This window comes from Parus major, chromosome 2 (genome assembly GCF_001522545.3).
Source record: "Parus major isolate Abel chromosome 2, Parus_major1.1, whole genome shotgun sequence".
NCBI lineage: Eukaryota > Metazoa > Chordata > Aves > Passeriformes > Paridae > Parus > Parus major.
In genome coordinates this window covers 105,093,809-105,113,590 of record NC_031769.1, presented here as the reverse complement: position 1 = coordinate 105,113,590, position 19,782 = coordinate 105,093,809, and the positions used below count along the sequence as shown (strand labels likewise).

General features: G+C 39.4%; 1 protein-coding gene across 5 annotated transcripts in view; it reads left to right on the top strand.

Annotated features, from left to right (window-relative positions):
* Positions 1-19,782, top strand: part of OSBPL1A (oxysterol binding protein like 1A) — a 76,645-nt gene that overhangs the window by 29,824 nt on the left and 27,039 nt on the right. For 2 of the 5 annotated variants that reach the window (XM_015617853.2, XM_015617852.2), the window contains exon 17: positions 17,181-17,343. In XM_015617853.2, the coding sequence (XP_015473339.1) occupies positions 17,181-17,343 (163 nt within the window). Of the gene's footprint in view, positions 1-6; positions 117-12,124; positions 12,358-17,180; positions 17,344-19,782 lie in introns of those variants that run through there. The other 3 variants (XM_015617854.2, XM_015617855.2, XM_015617856.2) reach the window with 3 other exon arrangements.

Here is a 19,782-nt window from a genome sequence, read left to right as displayed (position 1 = left end):
GCGCCGCGCCGGGGCGGCCGCGGAGCCCGCGGAGCGCCGTGCTGCAAGGTGAAGGGACCGGGGCGGCAGGTGCTGCTGCCTTCCCTCGGAACGCTGCTGCCCGAAATCGTCCCGCGGTATGTAGCGTTCGCGATGGGCTGGGGGCTGCTCTTGGTGCCTGTGCTTGGTTCGTGACATTGGGATGAACCCTTCGGTGTCACGCAGATGCGAGCGCAGGTGCTTTTTGCCAAATAGTTAAAACGTGTGAGGCCAAAAGGGAATGTAACTTGGTTGCTTTAATCTGAGTATTTATTGGGGCGTTGGTGTCGGAGCTTGCCGGCACAACTTGAAACGTTTTCTGCAGTGACTTTGGCACAAGGTTAGTGTAAGTAGTGTTTCAAAGCAGGGTTTGCCTTTGACTATTTCTAGCAAATATTAGAACCTACATTCCTAAAGCAGTTTGATTCTAGTAGTTTTTCTGTCCTGAGTTATTTTATGTAGTTGTAGGAAGAGTTGCACTTAAGGTTCTTTTCACGCTATGCTCTCTGCTAGATTTCCTGAATGAGTTTAAAATTCATCTCTAGTACTTGAACTGCCTGTACCAAAATTGTGTGAAATTGATAGAAAAAAAAAAAATATTTGAAAAATTTAGCTTCTTCCTTTTTCTGCCTTTCTTCTTCACTAACCAGTACTTCGGTAAAGCATGTGGATGAGTATCTTGATTTTTAACTTTCACTTTTACCATCCAGTGTTATATGTAACAGTAAATTAAGAGCTCGTATTGCATGAGTGTAGAATGGATAGCAGTTGTAAGCTGGCTGGTTTCATTTGTAGTCTATTTGTGGCTTTGATCTTCAGCCCTTGCAGATGTTGTCATTCTTTCTGGTTTGTTTTTGTCTTTAAAAAGGGACTTGTTTACAAGCTGGCAAAAAGCCTTAGCTGATGAGATAAGGAATTCAGGAGAGGTTTCCTCACTTTTTGCGTTAAATGACTTGTATATATCCGCTATGAAGAATCTGTCACAACAAATTAAGCTTGTCACTTCTACAAAAGCTTTTTAATATCAAAATAGTGTGGTCATAGTCCTTGAACTTAGTTATCTTTACCATGGCGTAATGTGCTATCTCTTGCATGTATGTGCATCCTGTAAATAAAAAATGTGCACACAGTTCAACTGGTAAATACCAATCTCTGGAAGTTCAGCCCTAGTTTATTTCATATTTCTTGGAAACATAATTGAATGTCTGAAGGTTAGATGTGTCTCTGTGTGTTCTTGTGAATGAGGGAATGCTTGCATGCTTTTTGGCATACAAATAGTTGTCTTTAATATATTTCTGATTTGTCTTCAGGAGGCAGGTATGAGCACAGCTGTTATCACTTAAACCTGCTTCCTACCTTACTGTATTGTGAATGAAGAAGGTGCCTCTAGGTTATGTCCAGATAACACCTTAATGAGAAATTTTATTATCTGTTTCTTTGTGGGGGTGCAGGCGAGGAGAGCAGTGATGAGAATCTGCAGTCAAGGGAGAAATGCTGATAAAGGCACCCTGTGCAAATCTGGTAGAGAAGTCCTAATCCATCAGCACTCTTTTTCTTCCACCTGGCAATATCATCAGCTACATTAACCTCCATAAGGTCTTGGGAGCCTCTGGTGTGTGGGAGAAAGAGATGAAGAGGAGTGAGGGACTCAGAAATCAGAGAAGTTAAGAAAGAGGTTAATGATAAGATTTATGAGTTAGGTCTAGTAAGGGGATCATGTATTGGCTGGCTACTGAGCTAGACTTAGAACAGCAGAGTCCACAGTCCCTCAGGTGATAAAACCAGTGCTTTCATTTTTCTGATCTTTCTTCTTCGTGTTTAAAAACAAGTGGCAGCCCTATTTTTTATTTTTTATTTTTATTCATTTCAATCACTGGAACACAGAGGAATTAATGTTGTCCATTCTGTTCAGCTCTCGCTGAAAGTAGTGGAGCTCAAGGGAAAACCTCAGTGTGTCAAGGCCTGCATGCAATGCCCTGAACAACTGGAATGGTGTTCAGGTTGTATGCTTGTGGAAGGGTGGAGTTTTTAGATGGTTGATGATTGGGCTGAACACAGCAAGAGCTGTTCGTTGTTGTGAGAATCGAGGTGTACATACATCAAGAAAACCTTTATTGGCTCTTGGTCAGTAACAGACTTGATCCTGTTTCTTCCTCCAAATAAGTGGAAATATACTAGAAATACCTAGTGCAGCTTGAATCTTGTTTGAAGGTAACAAGTTCATTGGAAGGTTCTCTATGCTCAGATGGGCTCCCTTGCAATGACTGGTATTTTTCCCTTATGCAGAGGAACATAGGATATAAAGCATTGTGGAATGTTGTATAGGTAGGGTGTATAAGAGAACAAAGCTCCTGACAGGAAAGTAATTTGCTTTTTCTCCTGCTAGAATGTCGACAGCTCTACTTGTTCCTTGATGATTCTTGCTGTACTAATTTTTGGGTTCTGTATACGCACATGTCTTTCATCTGGGCTAAAGCTCTGTAGTGAAGATATTAAAGCTGGGGTAACTTAATAGTGAGATGCTTGTGGATGGCATAGTGTTATTCCTCTGAAAGCATTTTTTTTCTACCTTCAGTGGCTTCAGTGTACTGCAGCCTTGGAGGTATAAAGCTAGCTACAGATCTGTGAAGACAATGTCCTTACCAGTAGAGGCAGGAGTTTAGCAAGTCCAAAGTATCCTAGAGGTAGGGGAGTTAAAGAACATAACTTATTTTTTCTGAGATTTCCCTAGGGCAGCCAAGATTCAATAGGTCATCAGAGTGGGAAGTGAAGCTAAGCAGCAGCCCAGACAGAAGCTTTTTAAAATAAGAAATACTGAGTCTCCATTCAGGAGAAAGATAAGTAAATATTACTGCTGTTCTTTTATGAAAAAGTATTATGTGTGTTGACAGAGTGCTTTTCTTTGAAGCACTTGATAGGTTTTGAAGGAGTTGATAAGATCCCTGGTCAAGTGTTTTATTGGAAAGGCTTCTAGGTGAAAGAGGGTTCTGGTTCACAGAAGGACACTCAGATGTTACTCTGGGGTAAAATGCAAGTGCATCTGGTCTTTCAAGTACAGCAGGGTCCCAACTCTGGAAATTTTTTTTGGTGGTTTTGGAGGTTTTGTTTCCTTATTTGTTTGTTTTCTTCAAGATTGCCAATACAATGTATCACCTGCTGCAAGGAAAGAGATTGTACAAAGTGATGTACTGACTTCTAGTGACAGGGAAACTCTTACTGACCTGTAGCTCAAAAAACAAGGTCAGACAGCTTGTCTGAAGGCATTCCTTGCTCCTCACTGTGTACCCCAACTGGAAGCCAACTGCTAACCTGTTCTTGCACTTTCCACAGTGGGTTAATGCTTATTCAAAGCTTGGCCTGTAGATATTTTTTGTTGGCGGTTGTTGTTAAGCAGCTCTGTGTAAACTAGCTTGGAATCCATTCATGGGCCTCTGGGGAAACACAGTGTAAAAACATACTGGTTTGAAATGAGACTCCTCCTTAATGTGCTTCTGCAGCTCCTGCTCTGAGGTTTACTTCTAAGGTCTTGTCTACAACTTGTTTGAGTACTTAATTTTTAATGTTGAGAAAACAGTCTTAGCTGAGGCTGCAGGGGGAAAAAACCAAGCGGCAATCAAATTTAATGGAATGGTCCTTGATAGAGTAAGCTTCTCAAATATGAATTAGGAATTCTGTTTTCTATGAATGTATTTGCAAAATTATGCTCTTGTGTTAAAGCTGATGGAGTCAAGCAGAAAAAGAAATGTATGAGATGGCTATTTTCTCTAAGTGTTTTCACTACTTAGTGATATGAGAATATTGGGGTTTTTTCCTCTCATGCTTGGAAAACAATCTGGAGTGCGAAGGGTGCACACTTTTGTTCTTCTGATGTCATTGTCATGTCATCATGGCATGTAAAACTGATCAGCTTGTTTTCCATGTTCTGGCTTAATTTGTACTTAATGTGTTTTGGAAGAATGGCTGAACATACAGTTCTAAAACTTGTTTGCTTCCTGCCAGCCAGTTTGTCAGCTAAGGACTGGTAACATTTCAGGAAAAAAATAAAACAGAAAACAACCAGGATATAAGGCTGAACCTCTATGCATAGCACCATTCCTATTAACTTTGTTTGCTGGGATTTTGCTTGCAAGTGTGTGAGATAATTGACTGCAGTCACGGTCTGGCTGAGTGGTCTGGTTTTGTGTTTGAGCTGCATAAAACATCAGAACACCAAACTGGATAACTGGTTACACAGTTTACTAATTCTCTGAAGATGTATTGTTATTCTTGACCTCTCTTTCTTGAAACTTAATTTATGAAAAAATAAAACATAGAACAAGAGGCCTTATTTTCTTGTATAAGTCTGATAAAAGCTATTTTATGAGAGTCATAATTTTAAAAATTAATTTCTACACATATGAAAAATAAATTTCATGTAGCTTATCCGTTTCTGGATATTAACACATGCTTTTGGGGGAGACAGAATGTTTAACTCTTTATTTTGCATTTATTTTGTGTGAAGCTGTTTTAAAGGCAGTGTTTCTGGGCAACATAAGTAACTTAAGGTTTTGTGTCACTTAACAGTTTTTCAATCATCTTAAATTTGTCATGTGGTGGGATTTTAGTATATTTTAGTTTTGTTGGCTTCCTTAAACATGAGCGATACCAGATCTCTTTCCTTATGGGCTGGTAAGCTGTCCATGTGTAGCCTTTCCTTGAGTAAAGGAGATTGACTGAGTCTAAACTTGCTTTTCTTCTGTTCTTCCTGGTTTTTTTAGCTGGCTTATTTTAGTCACTTCTGGTTCCATGAAATAGAGGGGTCTTCTAACTATGAAGGAAAGAATGGATGATTTCCATTTAGACAGTATTAGTGCTTATGGGAGGGTGTGTTGTCCACTGTGTTTTTTGGTTTTAACCTAACCTTCACCAGGTCACAGTCATGGTATTTCAACCAGAACTACTTTTTGCACTTTTTTTTATTCTGACTTATTAGAGCTGATACCGTTTTTATAATCAAGGTAAGCAGTTGTGGAATTTGACCTCTTGTCTGCTTCTTTAATCTTATGACTGAATGTGTACTTGTTGACCTCCCTTTCCCCACTCCTCCTATAAAGCCAGTGACTTTGTTTTAATATTAGTATTCAGAAGTGTGTTATCTCTGCTTGCTCTGCTGCCCAGTGATGAAATGCCTGAGTATATATAATGCTAGCTGCTGAGTCACCGACGATATCACTAGAATTGGTAAATGGACTGTGTTCAGAAAGTATTTACACCCTGAGAGTAAATCACTGGTGTTGTACTTTTCCTTGAAGGTACATTCTTGTTCATAAATGAATTTGAGTAAGCTCTTTCTCTGTATTGCTTGTATTTTTCTTAACATCACTCTCCTTGAAATGCAGCAATAATACACTTTAATAATAAATGCTTTCAGAGTTATGTACAAATGGGAAATACAGGCCTATGCTATCCAGGTGGGTTGATTAGCACACACAAAACAAATTATGCTCCATTTATAGTGAACTGAATGTTGCTGCAAAGAAATTATAAGGTAGAGCCCCTCTTACAAACAGAGTGGATCCATTTGTTGTGAACATCCTGATGAGTCCAGTATGAGGAGGAAGTCTGGCTTTCTAAGCATAGCCCTCATGTGAATATCTTGTCTTTGGGACTGATGCCTGTGATGTGCTTACTTTGCTTGCCTAGCTTCATTTTAAGCCATTTGTACAGTAAATGTGGACTCAGTGTTTTTGAATAGGAATGTTTTCCCTCCTCTTATGCTTGTCAGGGCTACATTATTAATGTTAAAATGTAGACATCAGTGCAATAACTCTTGCATCCATAGGTACACTTTGAGAATGGCTTTAGAGCATGTCTCTTTGAAGGGGGTCTGCAGTGTACCTTCATAATATAGGTGTACTTTATAACACAGGAGTACATTGCAAACTTTTTCATCTGCTTCAGGGAGTTTTGTGTTGCCAATGCTGCACTGCTTCCACAATAGTCTCGTTCAAATTTGTTTGGCCTTTAAATAGGAATGCAGCTTCTTGTTAGTCTTGAAATATAATAGTGTTGCTATTGCACATCCCTTTTTTTTGAGTCAAGAACTATGGTGGGAGAAAGGATAGAGAGAACAAAAGTACTTTCATCTTGTCTGGAAATATTCAGTGTAATTGGTCAGAGTATCAGCCTCCAGGCAGGGCTACAGTATCACAAAAGCATCTGCAGGAACTTGGTGGGTTTGACCTGCTGGACATAAACTAATAGGACACCCATAAACAAGGCTTTTATCATTGTGGTGAGGAAAAATTTTGAGTTGTCAAGATAATAGAGTACCTCTTCTAGGTAATGTGGTAATCCATGTATGTCAATAGTTTTTACGTTTCTGGAAATGCCAAGATTATTAATTGTGTATGTATCCTGTGCTATGCATCCAAATTGGATTGTGTGTTTTTTTTCAGTGAAACTCCTTGCTGCAAGGTCAGACAAATCAAATTGAGGTTAAAATGAGCTGGCTGTGTCTTTCAGACAGCTGGAAACCTTAGACAGCAGGCATCTGTTCCTATGGATAGCAGAAATCTAGTTTTGTCTGACCTGTATCTCCTCTACCTCTGAAGTGACATTTTGGCCTAAACCCTAATTTCACAGAACAAAATGGAAATGGTTGAGGTTGGAAGGTACCTGGAGGTCCTCTGGTCCAAGCCCCCTGCTCAGTCAAGGCCGCCTGGAGCTGTTTGCTCAGGACCATGTCCAGATGGCTTTTGAATATTACCATGGATAAAGGTTCTACAACCTGTGTGGGCAGCCTGTGTCAGTGCTCTATCACCACCACAGTGAAAAAATGTTTCTTGACCATCAGAGGGGGTTTTCTGCCTTTCAGCTTGTGCTCATGCCTTCCTGTCCTGCCACTGGGCACTACTGAGGAGAGCCAGGCTCCAGTTGTCTTTGCATCCTCCCTTCAAGTATTTACATAGATGAGATTTGCCCTGAGCCCTCTCTTCTCAAGTTTGAGCAGTCCTTAGACATACAAATACTTAAGGGCCAGTCCAGTCCAGTAGTGTTAGAAAACTTCAAGGAACCATATGCCAAAGATCAGCTGGTAACATACAGTCAGTACTTTTCTACTATTGTCTTTGTTCACAAGTGCAGTTTATTGAATTTTAAAAAAAAAAAGTGTCATTCTAGACTGTCAGATTCTGTTTCAGCTTGGGGTGGGGAGAACTTAGAACTTTTATCAAATCTAAAAGTTCTCTTCTTCCTCTGAGCTGTAGATGCTACTGGATTGCATATGGGGGAGCAGTTAATAGAAGATTTAACAGTAAATAGCTTTGCTGCAATGTTCTTGAAAAAAAAATTCAAAACCCAAACAAACACAATAACAGGAGAAAGTCCCTATCACATAGGGGCAAAAGTATTTGAGATCATTCATAAGGAGAAAAGATCTGTTCAACTAAATGAGAACATTGGGATTATTGAGTTCTGCACTGAATTTCCGTACTCCATATTTATCTGTCTGCTCCAACTGCTGGACAAATGTCTGTGGCATACTCTAATTTCAGGAAATGTCTTATCAACTTACCCAGGGCCTGGCTGAAGTCTGCTGGCTGTTGCCTAGAGTAAGAGTAAGGACAAAAACAGTGTCTCAGAGGAAAATCATCCCTAAGAAGGGTCAATCTTCTTAATGCTCCAAGTCCTTCTAAAATCTGAAGTAAAAGTGGGATTTTTGCATCTGTATTGGTCTTTGAAGTCTGATTCTTTAATATTGGAAATGTGGGAAGAATGTGTTCTGGGCTATAGCAGAAAGAGCAAAGAATGCTTTACAAGGTGTATTTTATTTGGAGCTAAGAACTCCAGCATTGCATTGTAAAACTTACTGTTGATTTCTGGCCTATGTAACATTTTTCACTTCAGTTTGGTTAGTGTCCAAAATGAAATAAAAACTAGCAAGTGAGACCTCTGAGTTTTTCAGAAATGCAACAACTTTCAGAAAAGAACAACTATACAAGCATGCATGTTTGGTTTGGAATTTCTTTTTTAAAAAAAACCTGTAATTTAGACTTAAAGAATATTGAATAATTAACAAGATTCCCAATGCAGAGCTTGTAGAACAGACAGCCAGTTTTAGAAGTGTTAATTTTTTTTTTTAATAGGAAGCTGTTTCCACTCTGAGTCAACAACTGAGTCCAGCAGCACGAGTAAGCCAGTAAGAGCCAATAAAAACATGGCAAAAACATGACATTTGCTTCAAAAGAGAAAACATTGCATGCATTTGCCATAATCCAGTTGGGAAGAAGTGTGGGGGACTGATTACAAAGGGGTTTATCAAAGTAATCAGTGGTGTGTACGGAAGAATACTTAAGGGAACTAGTTAGATCAAAACTGCCTTAAGATCTATTTTCAAAACAGTCCTTAAGAATAAAATGTTTCCTGTATGCATTCTTAAGAACTCTTACATCTTAAAATCTGGTCTCTCTGTGAGACCAGCAAACTTCAAAGATGTCCAGTCCCTCAAAGGGAGAAGAAAAAAGTTGTCCCTACTGGATCTGAAAGTGTGCAGCAGTATGCTGTTCTGATTCTGTTCTAGTATCAGCATAATAGATCAGCTTCAATGAGGCCTTTAGGTTGAGGAAAGTTGCTTGTGGCAAATACCTCTGAGAAAATAAATGCCTAATCTCACTGGGGCAGCTAAATATCCTTGGGGTGTGGTTTTTCTCTGGTAATCTTGTAGCTCTGCAGCTCAAAACGTGCTTCCCAAACGTGTGCATCACTGCAGATGTCATTGAGTTTGTTTTGGCATTAGTATTGGCAAGAGTGAATAGCAACCATATTTAATTTCAGCATTACTCAAAATAGAAACAATACTTCACAGAAAATGACAAAATCAGAAGGCTTTTTCTTTGAAGTCCTTATATTTGACTAATCAGTATTATAGTACTGGAACACAAGTAGGGACAGAATGGGCTCTGGAGACTGGCAACTTCTGCAGCTCTCAAACCTAAGTAGACCTTGTGACATTTATCAGATTACAGTTAAATTGTTTAAGTAAAATGTGAAAAACAAATACATTTGAGAAGAAGACTTGGAATTGCCATTGAGCCTCACTTTAGAAACAAACCAGAAAGAGCTTTTTTAAGTCTTGACTGCACAGAAACACTTTGAAGAAAGCAAAGTTTCTGTTTGAAAAGCTTAAATCCAAGTTTTTTTGCCAAAACCAGGCTTCTAATCTACAGTCAGCAATTAATCTTGGCAGTTTGCTCACGTGCTGTTAGACAGGTTCCTGGCTGGGAGCTGTGACATTCTCCACTGGTTAAAATTGCAGTGCTTCAGCAGCCTCTGAATAAACAGACTTTGACATAGCCAAATGTGGAAACAGGAGAGGGGAAGGAAGGCAGCAAGGTCCGTGTTGAGGAGGAAGTGTTAGTGTCTTAGCAGGGAAAGGTGGGAGGCAAACAGTCCTTGTCCCTAGCATGTGGCTAGTTCAGAAACTGTTATTCCTGGCAGTCTTGAATGATGCATTTTTATATTAGGCACATACACTGGGAGAAGGGTGCTGCGTGCTCCCAGCATCTCCAGCTTTTCTTTTGAATGACAGTTCTCTTACAGCCTAGATGTCTGCCTGAGTTGACATGATCCTGCCAAAGTAAGAATTCCTTTTGTGGATGATAACTTGGCTCTTGCTTCTACTAATGCTTCCGCTGTATTTTTCTAGGTTTTGTGATCTTACCTGATCCTCTCCTTCATAAGCAGAATTTAATTATATTAATAAATCAATTAAAGGGAAATACTACAACTTTGTGCTCAGAAGAATGAAATGTAGCCATTCCAAATCAGCCCTGCTAAACTCGTTCTCTTGAACTTTGATGTGAATGTTCGTAGCTGACTAACAATGAACTCTTGTGTTCATCTGGGGAATGACTGAGGCAGTCGTATGACTTGTTCTGCAAAGTCTGCTTTCTTCTGTAGACTTTGTGTTGGGATGTAAGAGAACAGATTACCAGGACCTAAAATTGGTATGTATGGGGTTTGGTTGTGTGTATGTGGGTCTTTCAGCCTTTTTACAGAAGGAAACTATGTGGGTGATGTTTTCTGTATGTGGGTCTGAAAGCAAGCCAGCTGTTATGTTTGCCTTCCAAGTGTGTTTTCTCTTTTGAATGTGATGATCTCAGAAAGAGATGTGGTACTCTGATGCTGTAGAGTCAGCTGGCTGGACTTCGGAGATGGAGACTGATGCTGTCTTGTGATACAGTAAATAACCCTTTGCCTATCACCAGTGAGCTCAGCTTACTGCCTTGATTAAGCGTTCACATCTTGTTTTGCTTTTCAGTAGTTGCAGTAGCAGTAGTTCAAGTCACTTTCACTTTCCAGTTATGCTGGGTTTAGCTCTGATAGATCTCTGGAGCCGGGTAACTGACAGGCTTATGGCACAGAGAGAGGGAAAACCTGAGCAAAAAGCAATGGCTGAAGTAAAGCATGACCTATTTTGGACCAGTCCTCTGGTCCCTGGGATGAGCCAAGACTGTGATGAAGTTTACAAGAGCTAATTTACTCCAGCAAATGAAGAGTTAGGATGCAAGACTTTACCATATGTTTGCATAGCAGACATTTGTCACAAGTCCCTGTGCTGGGGAGTAGTGAGTCAGCAAAAGGTTCTTTGTGGAAGGGCCTGTGTGTAAACAGATCAGAACTCTGAAAGTTTTGTGTAAAATATTTACATGCTTTAGGAATCTGGGGATGTGTTCATGAAATTGATTGCATCTGTTTGGCAACACTTTGTTGTTTCTTTAATGTGAGCTGTCACACTTACAGTGTTTTGATGTGCCATAGGAGTATTTGTGAATCCTTCATTCCTTTATCTAGTGCCTCAAATACCTGAGCCATACTTGTAAAGAAACATTCTGAAACTAGAACTGTACCTTCTTTTTGGGGGTGGAAGGTTAAGAGAAAAGCAGGATTATGCGTATTCATATGACATACTAATGTGTGCTTAGCGAGAGTTCCATGAGTAAAGGTAAAAATCAATTATTTTCTAAAATTTGTTTTCTTTTTGGGAAGCATCCTGCACTGAAGTTCAAGTATGGCTAAAACTATGAGAACTTTCAGAGTGAGTCCTCTTTGGGAGCAACTGGTTTCAATTTCCACTTCAGTAGCAGCTTATTCAGTGCTATTCCAGGTAGTCTTACCAGCACTTTTCATGGAAGTCTATCCTGTAGAACTAGTGCTGCAGTAGCATGCTTTGAAGTTAGCTAGCAAAATATATAGAACTGTTCTGTTTCTAAGCAAATACACCTCGAGGAAAATACTCAGTCTTTACATTTCTTCCTTTGTTCAAGACACAGAGGCAGGCCTGGCTCTTTATACAACATTTTAGTTCTCATTCTACGTTAACAGTTTTAATCAGCGCTAGTTCAAACGACATCACAAAGGACTGGCTTATGCAGAAGGCACTAGCAATAGGGACTGTATTGTAGCAGCAAAATTGCAGCTGTATGAGCTTGTTAGAATAGATAAACTGCATGCATTTCAAACTCTGCACCGAGGTTGTGGTTTCCACTCTTTGCCTCAGGTTTTTTTGGTAGGGATTTTTGTTTGGTATGAAAATCACAGAAGAAGGGACAGAGTTCTCACTTTGGATTCCCAGTGCTTTCTGTGACGGGTTTTCTGGAGTATAGTGTGTTACAATACAGTGCTTTGTAAGTTCTGTCTTTCAGGATGCTATGTCCTGTTGGAGTAGCTGATCCTGGAAACTATCAGCCTCATATGAATAGAGGTAGTGTGAAACAAATGGCAGGTTTGATTTGCTTTACTTTATTTTATTACAGACATCATCAGATGTTCACGTAAAAATGCTATAAATGTTCTACTATAGCAGTGTTTTTCTAATTCCTTGGTTATGTGTTAATTTCCAGCCAGGTGTAGACTAGCCCCTACCTTCCTGCTGAAAACTTGCATCTCATTTCTGTGCTTTGTGGCAAATGGCCCATAAGAAATGACATTTTTGGGAGGATGGAATTTCTGTGGCAGTTGGACAAAGCCATTCATTTTGAAAACCAAACCCTCCTTTCTGAGTCGTCAGAGACGTTGGTGAGGCGGTGTCACGGGCAGCTCTCCCGTGCTCAGCTTGCTGCAGAGCAGGGTTGGTACACAGTGTTCTGACATTCCAGCACAGTCTGCCTTCAGATCCCCTCACAGTTTCTCTGTGAAAGAGGAGGTACTTCCTTTCAGCACACCTCTGAAGTCTGTGTGTTTTGGGCAGTCATTCCTAACACAGAAGTTGAGTGCTTGAAAATAAAATTCAGCTAAATCACACTGCGGTGTTGTGAAGTCTGTCTTTTTTCTCTCAGTCCAGGAAAAGTCGGATCTAAGGTATGCTGTCTTTTAATTTACTGTTCTAACATTGAAAGCATCCGTATTACTGAGGTGTCTGCATTTGTTCTATGCTTTGCTTGCTGTATGTTGGGTTTAGTGTTTATTTGCAGCTGAAATAGCATGTTGCTGAGATAATTTATTAGCTGGGCATAGAGTGGTGTGATCCTTTCCTACCCTACAGAAGTGCCACTGTTGTTGTGCATTAATTTAAATTAAAAGCTTCCAGCACCAAACAAAGCAAGTATTTTGTGTATTGTACTAAGATGTCTTCAGGATGGACAGAGGCCTTGGTTACAGGCTGTGCTGGTGTAGTTCAAGACTTCAGCCTTTAAAAAAGAAAAAAGGGGATTAAAAAAAAGAGGAGTGGTTTGGTGCTTGTTACTGGTCTCTCATCTACCTAAGGAAAACTGAGGGTACAGAATGGAGTGGGACTGGTGTTTGTTACAAACATAAAAGATAAAAGCTTAAAGATAAGCTTTTTGGTTTTTTGTAATAGACATGTGAAGTCTCTGCCAGTAGTACACAATGAAGAAGTTAACTTTTAAACCATGCTCTTGTGCTGAACAGGATTTCAGATAACATGGAAAGGCAATAGGAGTATTTGCAAATAGTTTTTTACTTTCCTTTAACAAAAGAAAGAGAAGTCCGATTGCTAAAATAACTTGCTTCTACTATTTAAACTCACAATGTGGTGTTCACAGCACCAAATGTTACAGTAGCATTTACAGGAATGTTATAGGAAGCTGTTGGAAGCAGCATTCAATTAAACCAAAAGTGAAACTAGTTACCAGACCGTGGATATGTTTTTAAAAGTGGATTGTTGCAGTGACCTAGATACACTGACAGAGAACCACCAAGACTTCAGTCTGAGGATACAGCTGTGTCTATAGCTGTAAGGATAATGATGGAGTGATTGTTCACTTCTGTGAGACAAGGGTAGATAGTTTCCATCAGAATTAGTAAATCTGAGGTTTGACTGGAATAGCATTCTCTTTCGAGATGGAAGCAAGGCTGATCTAAAGTGTCATTGTCTAACGGTGTGAGTGCAAGCCCAGCTTTATTGATAGCTATTTGCTGTTGTGCAGAACAGCTCCTGACAAGGGTAAGGTAGGAGGCCTGACCAGTTGGACATTGGAAACTCAGCTGGCCTCACACTGGGTTCACCTGAGCACTCAATGCCACTTTTTGCATAAAGCTCAGAGGAAAGCTTAGAATGCTGCTGGTGGCAGCAGTGACGGGGATCGAATAAGTGGCAGCCACTCCATAGTTGGAAGATGAGGAGCTGAACCCAGTATGATTTGCCATCTGTCTCTTTCTCAGCTCAGGCACCACCATGAAAGGTACAGAAAACACTGTATTACAAGCTGTGCCTTACTCAGGCTGTCAAAAAAATGATTCTACCAATATTTCCTCATGCTCAGACTGGATTTCAGTGTACACAGGTATCTGCATCGTTTTGGTGTGATATTTACTACATTACATAAATATTTGTGTCAGTTCATAAAATGATTTAGTATTCAGCTGATGCAACTTCAGAAAATCAAGGTGATACTTTGCTGGTTTCTCTGAGTCTGGTTTAATAGACTTGCTTGAAGCATTGAAATGCTTCTCAAGTTTGTTTTTTTTATGCTTTTCCTTCTGCTTATTACATGAATCCATCACTTTTTGTGTTAATGAAAAATTTTAAAACTAGGCTAGAAGTTCTTTCTGTAATCTTGCAGATGTTTTTGTGTTGGGAACCTGAAGAAAGACACAATGGGAAAGAAACAACTTTTGCAAAAGGGATAAAGCTGAAATACCATCTCTAAAAATGGTGGTGGAGTACAAGGTAGATGTGCTAATTCATATCAGAGTCCTGTTCATTGACCATGTCTCGTGAATGAGAAATAAAGCATAGCAAAATGATGCATAATGGCAGTCTGCTGCTTACGTTTTGGGAAAACCTATTGCTCAATTGGTCAATTACATTGTTAAATAAACTTATGATCTGAAAGCAGCACCAATCTGCCTGCAGTGTTTTGTGTTAAACTGGGAAGAGAATGTGTGATTCTGAGAAAGCAAAACAACAACATCCTCCCTTTACATTCAATTTACTTCAAGTGGGTTTTAGGGAGGTGTACCTCATCACCTTGACTTTTATTATTGACAAAATAGAGGTATCTCTTAAAGTTGCTTCGTGTTCAAAAAAAACCAAACCAACCACCTGCTTGTTTCAAGCAAGGTTTTTTTTCTCCTGTATTGTTGAGTATGTCAGGATGTGCCAGCTTTATATAAGGGTAGTAGAATAATTTTTAGAATATTTTTTCATTCTCATGTTGATTCTGTGAAACTGTTTTTGTGCTTAAGGGTGTGGTGAGGTTGCAGTATTTCCTGCCAACAGCCCTCAAGGAATGACTAGTATAGAGGTGACAGGCTGTAGAGATTGGTAGGGCAATCTCTGGATTCTGTCTGCATGTGTATGTGTCCAACCCATAACTGTTGACAAAAATGTTACAACTTTTTTCCTCAAGCCCATAATATTGATTTAACTGCCTTAAAGCCAGTTTATTCAGTTAGGAATGAACATCCCTGCAGTTGCAAGCAACAAACTTAAGTGGGCTTTCTTTATTCCTTAACTTCTGGCTAGCATTGTGTTGCTTATGGAACAGATGAAAAGCTTTGGGTTTTTGTTACCTACTGGTGTATAACTGCTGTACTAGTAAGTGTCTGACAACTGGGATGTCTGGGAGCACACAGAAAAGTGAACCTTACTGTAAAGGTGGAAATTGATTTTACAAAAAAGGAATTTATTTGTAGTATAGCTTCTTCAGTTCTGAATAGCTCTACATTGTAAGACAGAGGAACCTTAAAGTCAAGAAAGCAGGCGTGGTCTTAGGCCTGTATGTGTTGCTGCTTCTTTAGTCACACAGTTGTGATTAAAGGATGCTAAAAGGGTCCATCTGGGATCTTAGATTGTTTTTATTTTCCTTCAATTTGCTGTAAGTTTCAGATAAAGATTTAAATTGCTCCAATTTAAATTACTTACCAAACCAAAGCATTAGCTCATAATGGCATCTAATTCAATCCTGCAAAAACAGTATTATTGCAAATAACATATTCATAACTGGTTTTGCTTTGCTGTTTAATGAAAAGTACAGTTTTATTTTCAGTCCTCTATCCTCCCTGTATCAGGAGAGTAAAATACTGGTGCTGTTTCTGTAAGCGGGTGGTTCCATAACTATTTGACAGAATACCAAATGTATTTAGCAGAAACTGCCTAATAACAGATCTTTTGCAGTGGCATGTCTGATTTGTATGAAACATTGCAATAATTGGCTTCATTGGTACTGTCAGAGTGAACTTTAAATGAAAGTGACAGTAACTAGTCCAGACTTTTTTCATTTTGTTCAGAGTAAAACTATTAGACAGTAAGTGACTTACTGGTTTTTCTGCTTTTAATTAGCAACCCAATTTTATACTCTTTTAATTATCATTTAATTGGATTCCCCCCTTACACTCTGAGCCTGGCAGCCAAAACAGCTGATTTAGTATTTGGCACAACTGAGGGGTGAAAACTTCTTCTATAAATCTTTCTCTAGAGGATGTGTTTCCACCAGCATAGAGGCTCTTTTCTGGAAGTGGCAAATGTCTTTTAATATCTCCTTACTAGTCTCTTTTGTGCCTAGCTCTGAATCCACCATTTGAGAATTGGTTATAACTGAGGGGGCTGAAGCCTCCAAAGTAAAGCTTTAATGTAAACTGTAACCAGAGAGGACATACAAACAGTTCTTAAATTAGATTCAAAAAGGTAATGTTGGTATATGTGTAAGTTGTCCCTGTAACTGTTCCAAGAGATTAATTGTCATGTCCTTGCATGTTCTTAGGGGAGGGGGAATTAGTGTTGTAAACTGACCTTTGAGGGAAAACTAGAGGACAAGGCAGGTGTTGGGGATGCTTTTAAAAAGGGACTGGAAGGGAGAAAGGGAAAAACTCAATGGTTTAGGGACTGAAAGAGAGGCAGCACACTGAAGCCTTGCTGGGCTGGGACAAGTGGCCAGTTACAGCCCTCTCCCGTCTGCTGGCAGACAGAGCAGGCAGGGAAGTACCAGCCAAAAAAAAATAAAAAAATAGGAAGGACATATTGCTTTCCCATCAGTAGTACTGAACTCAAAACATGGAAAACATCAACTACTCTGCAGCCCATTGCATGTGTGGGCTTTAAACAAGGTCCACCATCTGGTGGCTGGGCTTCTCTGTTAACTTCTGGCTCCTCAGTAAACAGTTCAGGGAGTTCAGAGTGGGGGCTGTTTTAATATCAATGTTAAGTCAGTTACCAGAGGAATCTCTTTTTTAGCCTCCTCCTGTAATCTTCAGGGTTAAATGTTTTCAGCTCATAGTTCAGTTGCAGTTATTTGTAGCTGGCATTCACATTTGCTCTGTAATTCAATTTAGATGATGCTGCTTGGCCTAAATTGGAGCAGACTAGTAGAAGGAGCTTGGTGCGTTTAGAAACCAATCACTGACTCTGTAGTTAAGGTCATCCAAGTAGAGCTATAAATATTTCCCCTCAGTTTTAAGGTGTAGTTATCTGGCTTGAATTCACTTATGGAATTGTGATTGATACTGTCAGATCTTATGTGTCAGTTTTTTCAGCTACTGAAAATGCTGACTAACAACCTTATTGTCATCACACAAGTACTGTAATAGTCTCATTAATCCATGTGGTTTCAGTTCCAGCTGTTTTCTAGTTATTTATTCATTAGAGTCTATTTTCTGAATAGCTTCTAGCTACACATTCTTCAGAGAGATGAGATTTTATTCATACATGTATCTACTTATAGGTGAGGAATTTGAAACTGGAGCATGAGCAGGAGAAAAACAAGATCTTGTCGGAAGCACTAGAGACACTCGCTACCGAACACCATGAACTAGAGCAGTCTCTGGTTAAGGGATCTCCACCTCTCAGCATCCTCAGTGAAGAGCAGTTCTATGATGCTGTTTCAGGTAAGTGGTGATGTCCAGAATGTGAGTGTGTAGACAGCACGTGTACAGTGAATGCCTTGGGGACAGGTGGGGTGGGGGAAGAAGGTGGGAGCAGTCTCACTTCAAGTGAAATCTCTGCCTTTCTAACATGGACTTAATTTTAGGGGTATGCTTGATGTGTTCCATGAGCAGGGCTCTAAAAATTTGCCAGAGTTCACCTGCAGAATTGTATTGCTTCATCTTAGCTGTGACCAAAGGTTAGAAAACATTAGGTTAGAAATGAAAGGTCTGATTGCTTGGGAGCCTACACCCTTTTTTAAATAGCAAAACATAAGGCTCCTATTTTGGGAGAGGTAATGTATCTTGTAGCCTTCCGACTTTCTTTGTCCGTGGTGGTGTCTGCTTTTTCCTTTGTTCTGTTGTTAAGATCAGACTATAAAAATCCCTAGTTTTGAGGGATAATGATGTTAAGAAAGGCGTGTTCTGTTTCAATTTTGTATACCTGAAGTGTTAAACATGAAAGAAGAGGATGAATCAAAATCCTGCCTGCATTTCTTAAATGTCTTTTCTTTCCCTATCTGTTGCTCAGTTTAGTATCTTTCGTAATTTCATATGCAGAACATGCCAATAGTGATTTTGGAAGATTCTGAACTGCCTGAAATGAATTCAACATGCATTTGTATAGAGAGGCTGTACATAGTGCAGCTCAAGAGTAGCTCTAACTGGGTGATCCAGCAGCACACACCTGTCTACAGCTATGAAGGATTTGAAAAGCTTGAGGGTGAACATAATCTAAATGTAGCAGACAATTGGGTTGTGATGGCAGACTTCACTAGCAAGTATGGGGTTACTTTTTCTGTGAACTGAACTGTCTGATGCTTCTGACAGATGAGAGAAGCTGTGTTCCCAGACTCCTTGATAGGTGTTCTGCAGTGAGAAACTTAAGCTGTGAAAAAAGAGGCAAAGGAAGTCTATGCACAGGAGCACAGTGAATCAACTTTGTGAAACAGATTTAGCTGTTTATCAAGTAGGAGAAGAGACTGAGGAACACTAAAACAGGTTCTTCCTCTGGAAGCCAAGGAACAATTCAGCTAAAAGGCCTCAGGCTCTTTTGATTGTCAACCAAGCAGAGAATAGTTCTTTATCTGATGCTGTTGGAATGTAGTCTCTCCAGCTGGGCTTGCTTTGTGGGTATGAGAGAATATTAAGCTTTAAAGAGCTGCTAGTCAATACATCTCATAACTGACCCTGTCTCTTAATACTGTTGAATGAAACTGGCCAAAGTCACCTCTCCTGTTGTCAGAGGTGATAGTTTTGTCCTTTCAAGCTACAAACAAATCATATCAAGTGGATTTGTAAAATTGTGAAATTCGCTGAATGCATATATATAAAAACATACTTAAAAAACCCAAACATGATTTCTTGCCTCTTTGGGATAAGTTACTTGACATAATTCATCTTAATTGCATTTTAAATAATTTTCTGGGACAGACTTACTGTCTTGGCTGTCCATCAGTTTAATCAGACTGTTAGATTCCATCAGTTTAATCAGACTGTGTTAGATTCTCTTCTCTAGGTTGTTCACATTTAGAGTTTATCAGAGATTAAGTCCTTTCTGTCTCTGAATGGGGTGGGGATGGAGAGGTGGCTAGAAAAATGGAAATGTGATGTATTTTCCTGACTGCTGAATACACATTACCACCTTCACTTTAAACATAGAAGGAATTATTTTTTGTTGGTACAGTTTGAGGAGAGATTTTTTTTTTTTGTTTCTGGAAATCTAAATTGTTGCAACTGTCTGCAAAGCTTTTGCTTAACCTGATTTGCAAACTGATAGCATTAAATTATATTTATTTTGTACAAATAGCCATATTCATTATCTTTCTAGGTTGTATAGGAAATTGAGCAAACAAATGTATTTTAACAGGGTGATATAAAAAATTATAATGTCTGTCAGTGGGAAAATGCCACTACTTAGAGTATTTTTCCTATCAGAATGCCATCTTTTTCTGCTTGCAGTTCTATGAATTTTTAAATCCTTGCTGTAGGAGTGAGTTTAGAAGTGAGAGTGTTGCATAAGTAGACTTGCACTTTGAGCTGAAGAATTGTTAGTTTTGACTTGACAGGTTGAAAGAAGATGCCACTACTGCTTTTTGTTTGTTTTTTTACAAAAATTTTGTCTGTATAAAAGACATTTTTTGTTTACTCTCAACAGAAATATCACTTATGAGACCATTCAGAGCAATTTTCAAGCAGGTTTTTGAGGAAGAGGTGTATCAAAAAGGATTTATTCACTGCAGCAACTACTTGTCCCCATTTGCCGTGCTCTGGTTCACATTGTAGAACAATCCAATTGCTTCTGAATGAAGCTGAAGAGGAGATACAGTCCAGTTCCTATTGGACACTCAGTCCATGGCAGCAGAGTAAGAGCAGATCTGAAGAGAGCAGCACTAGAAATGT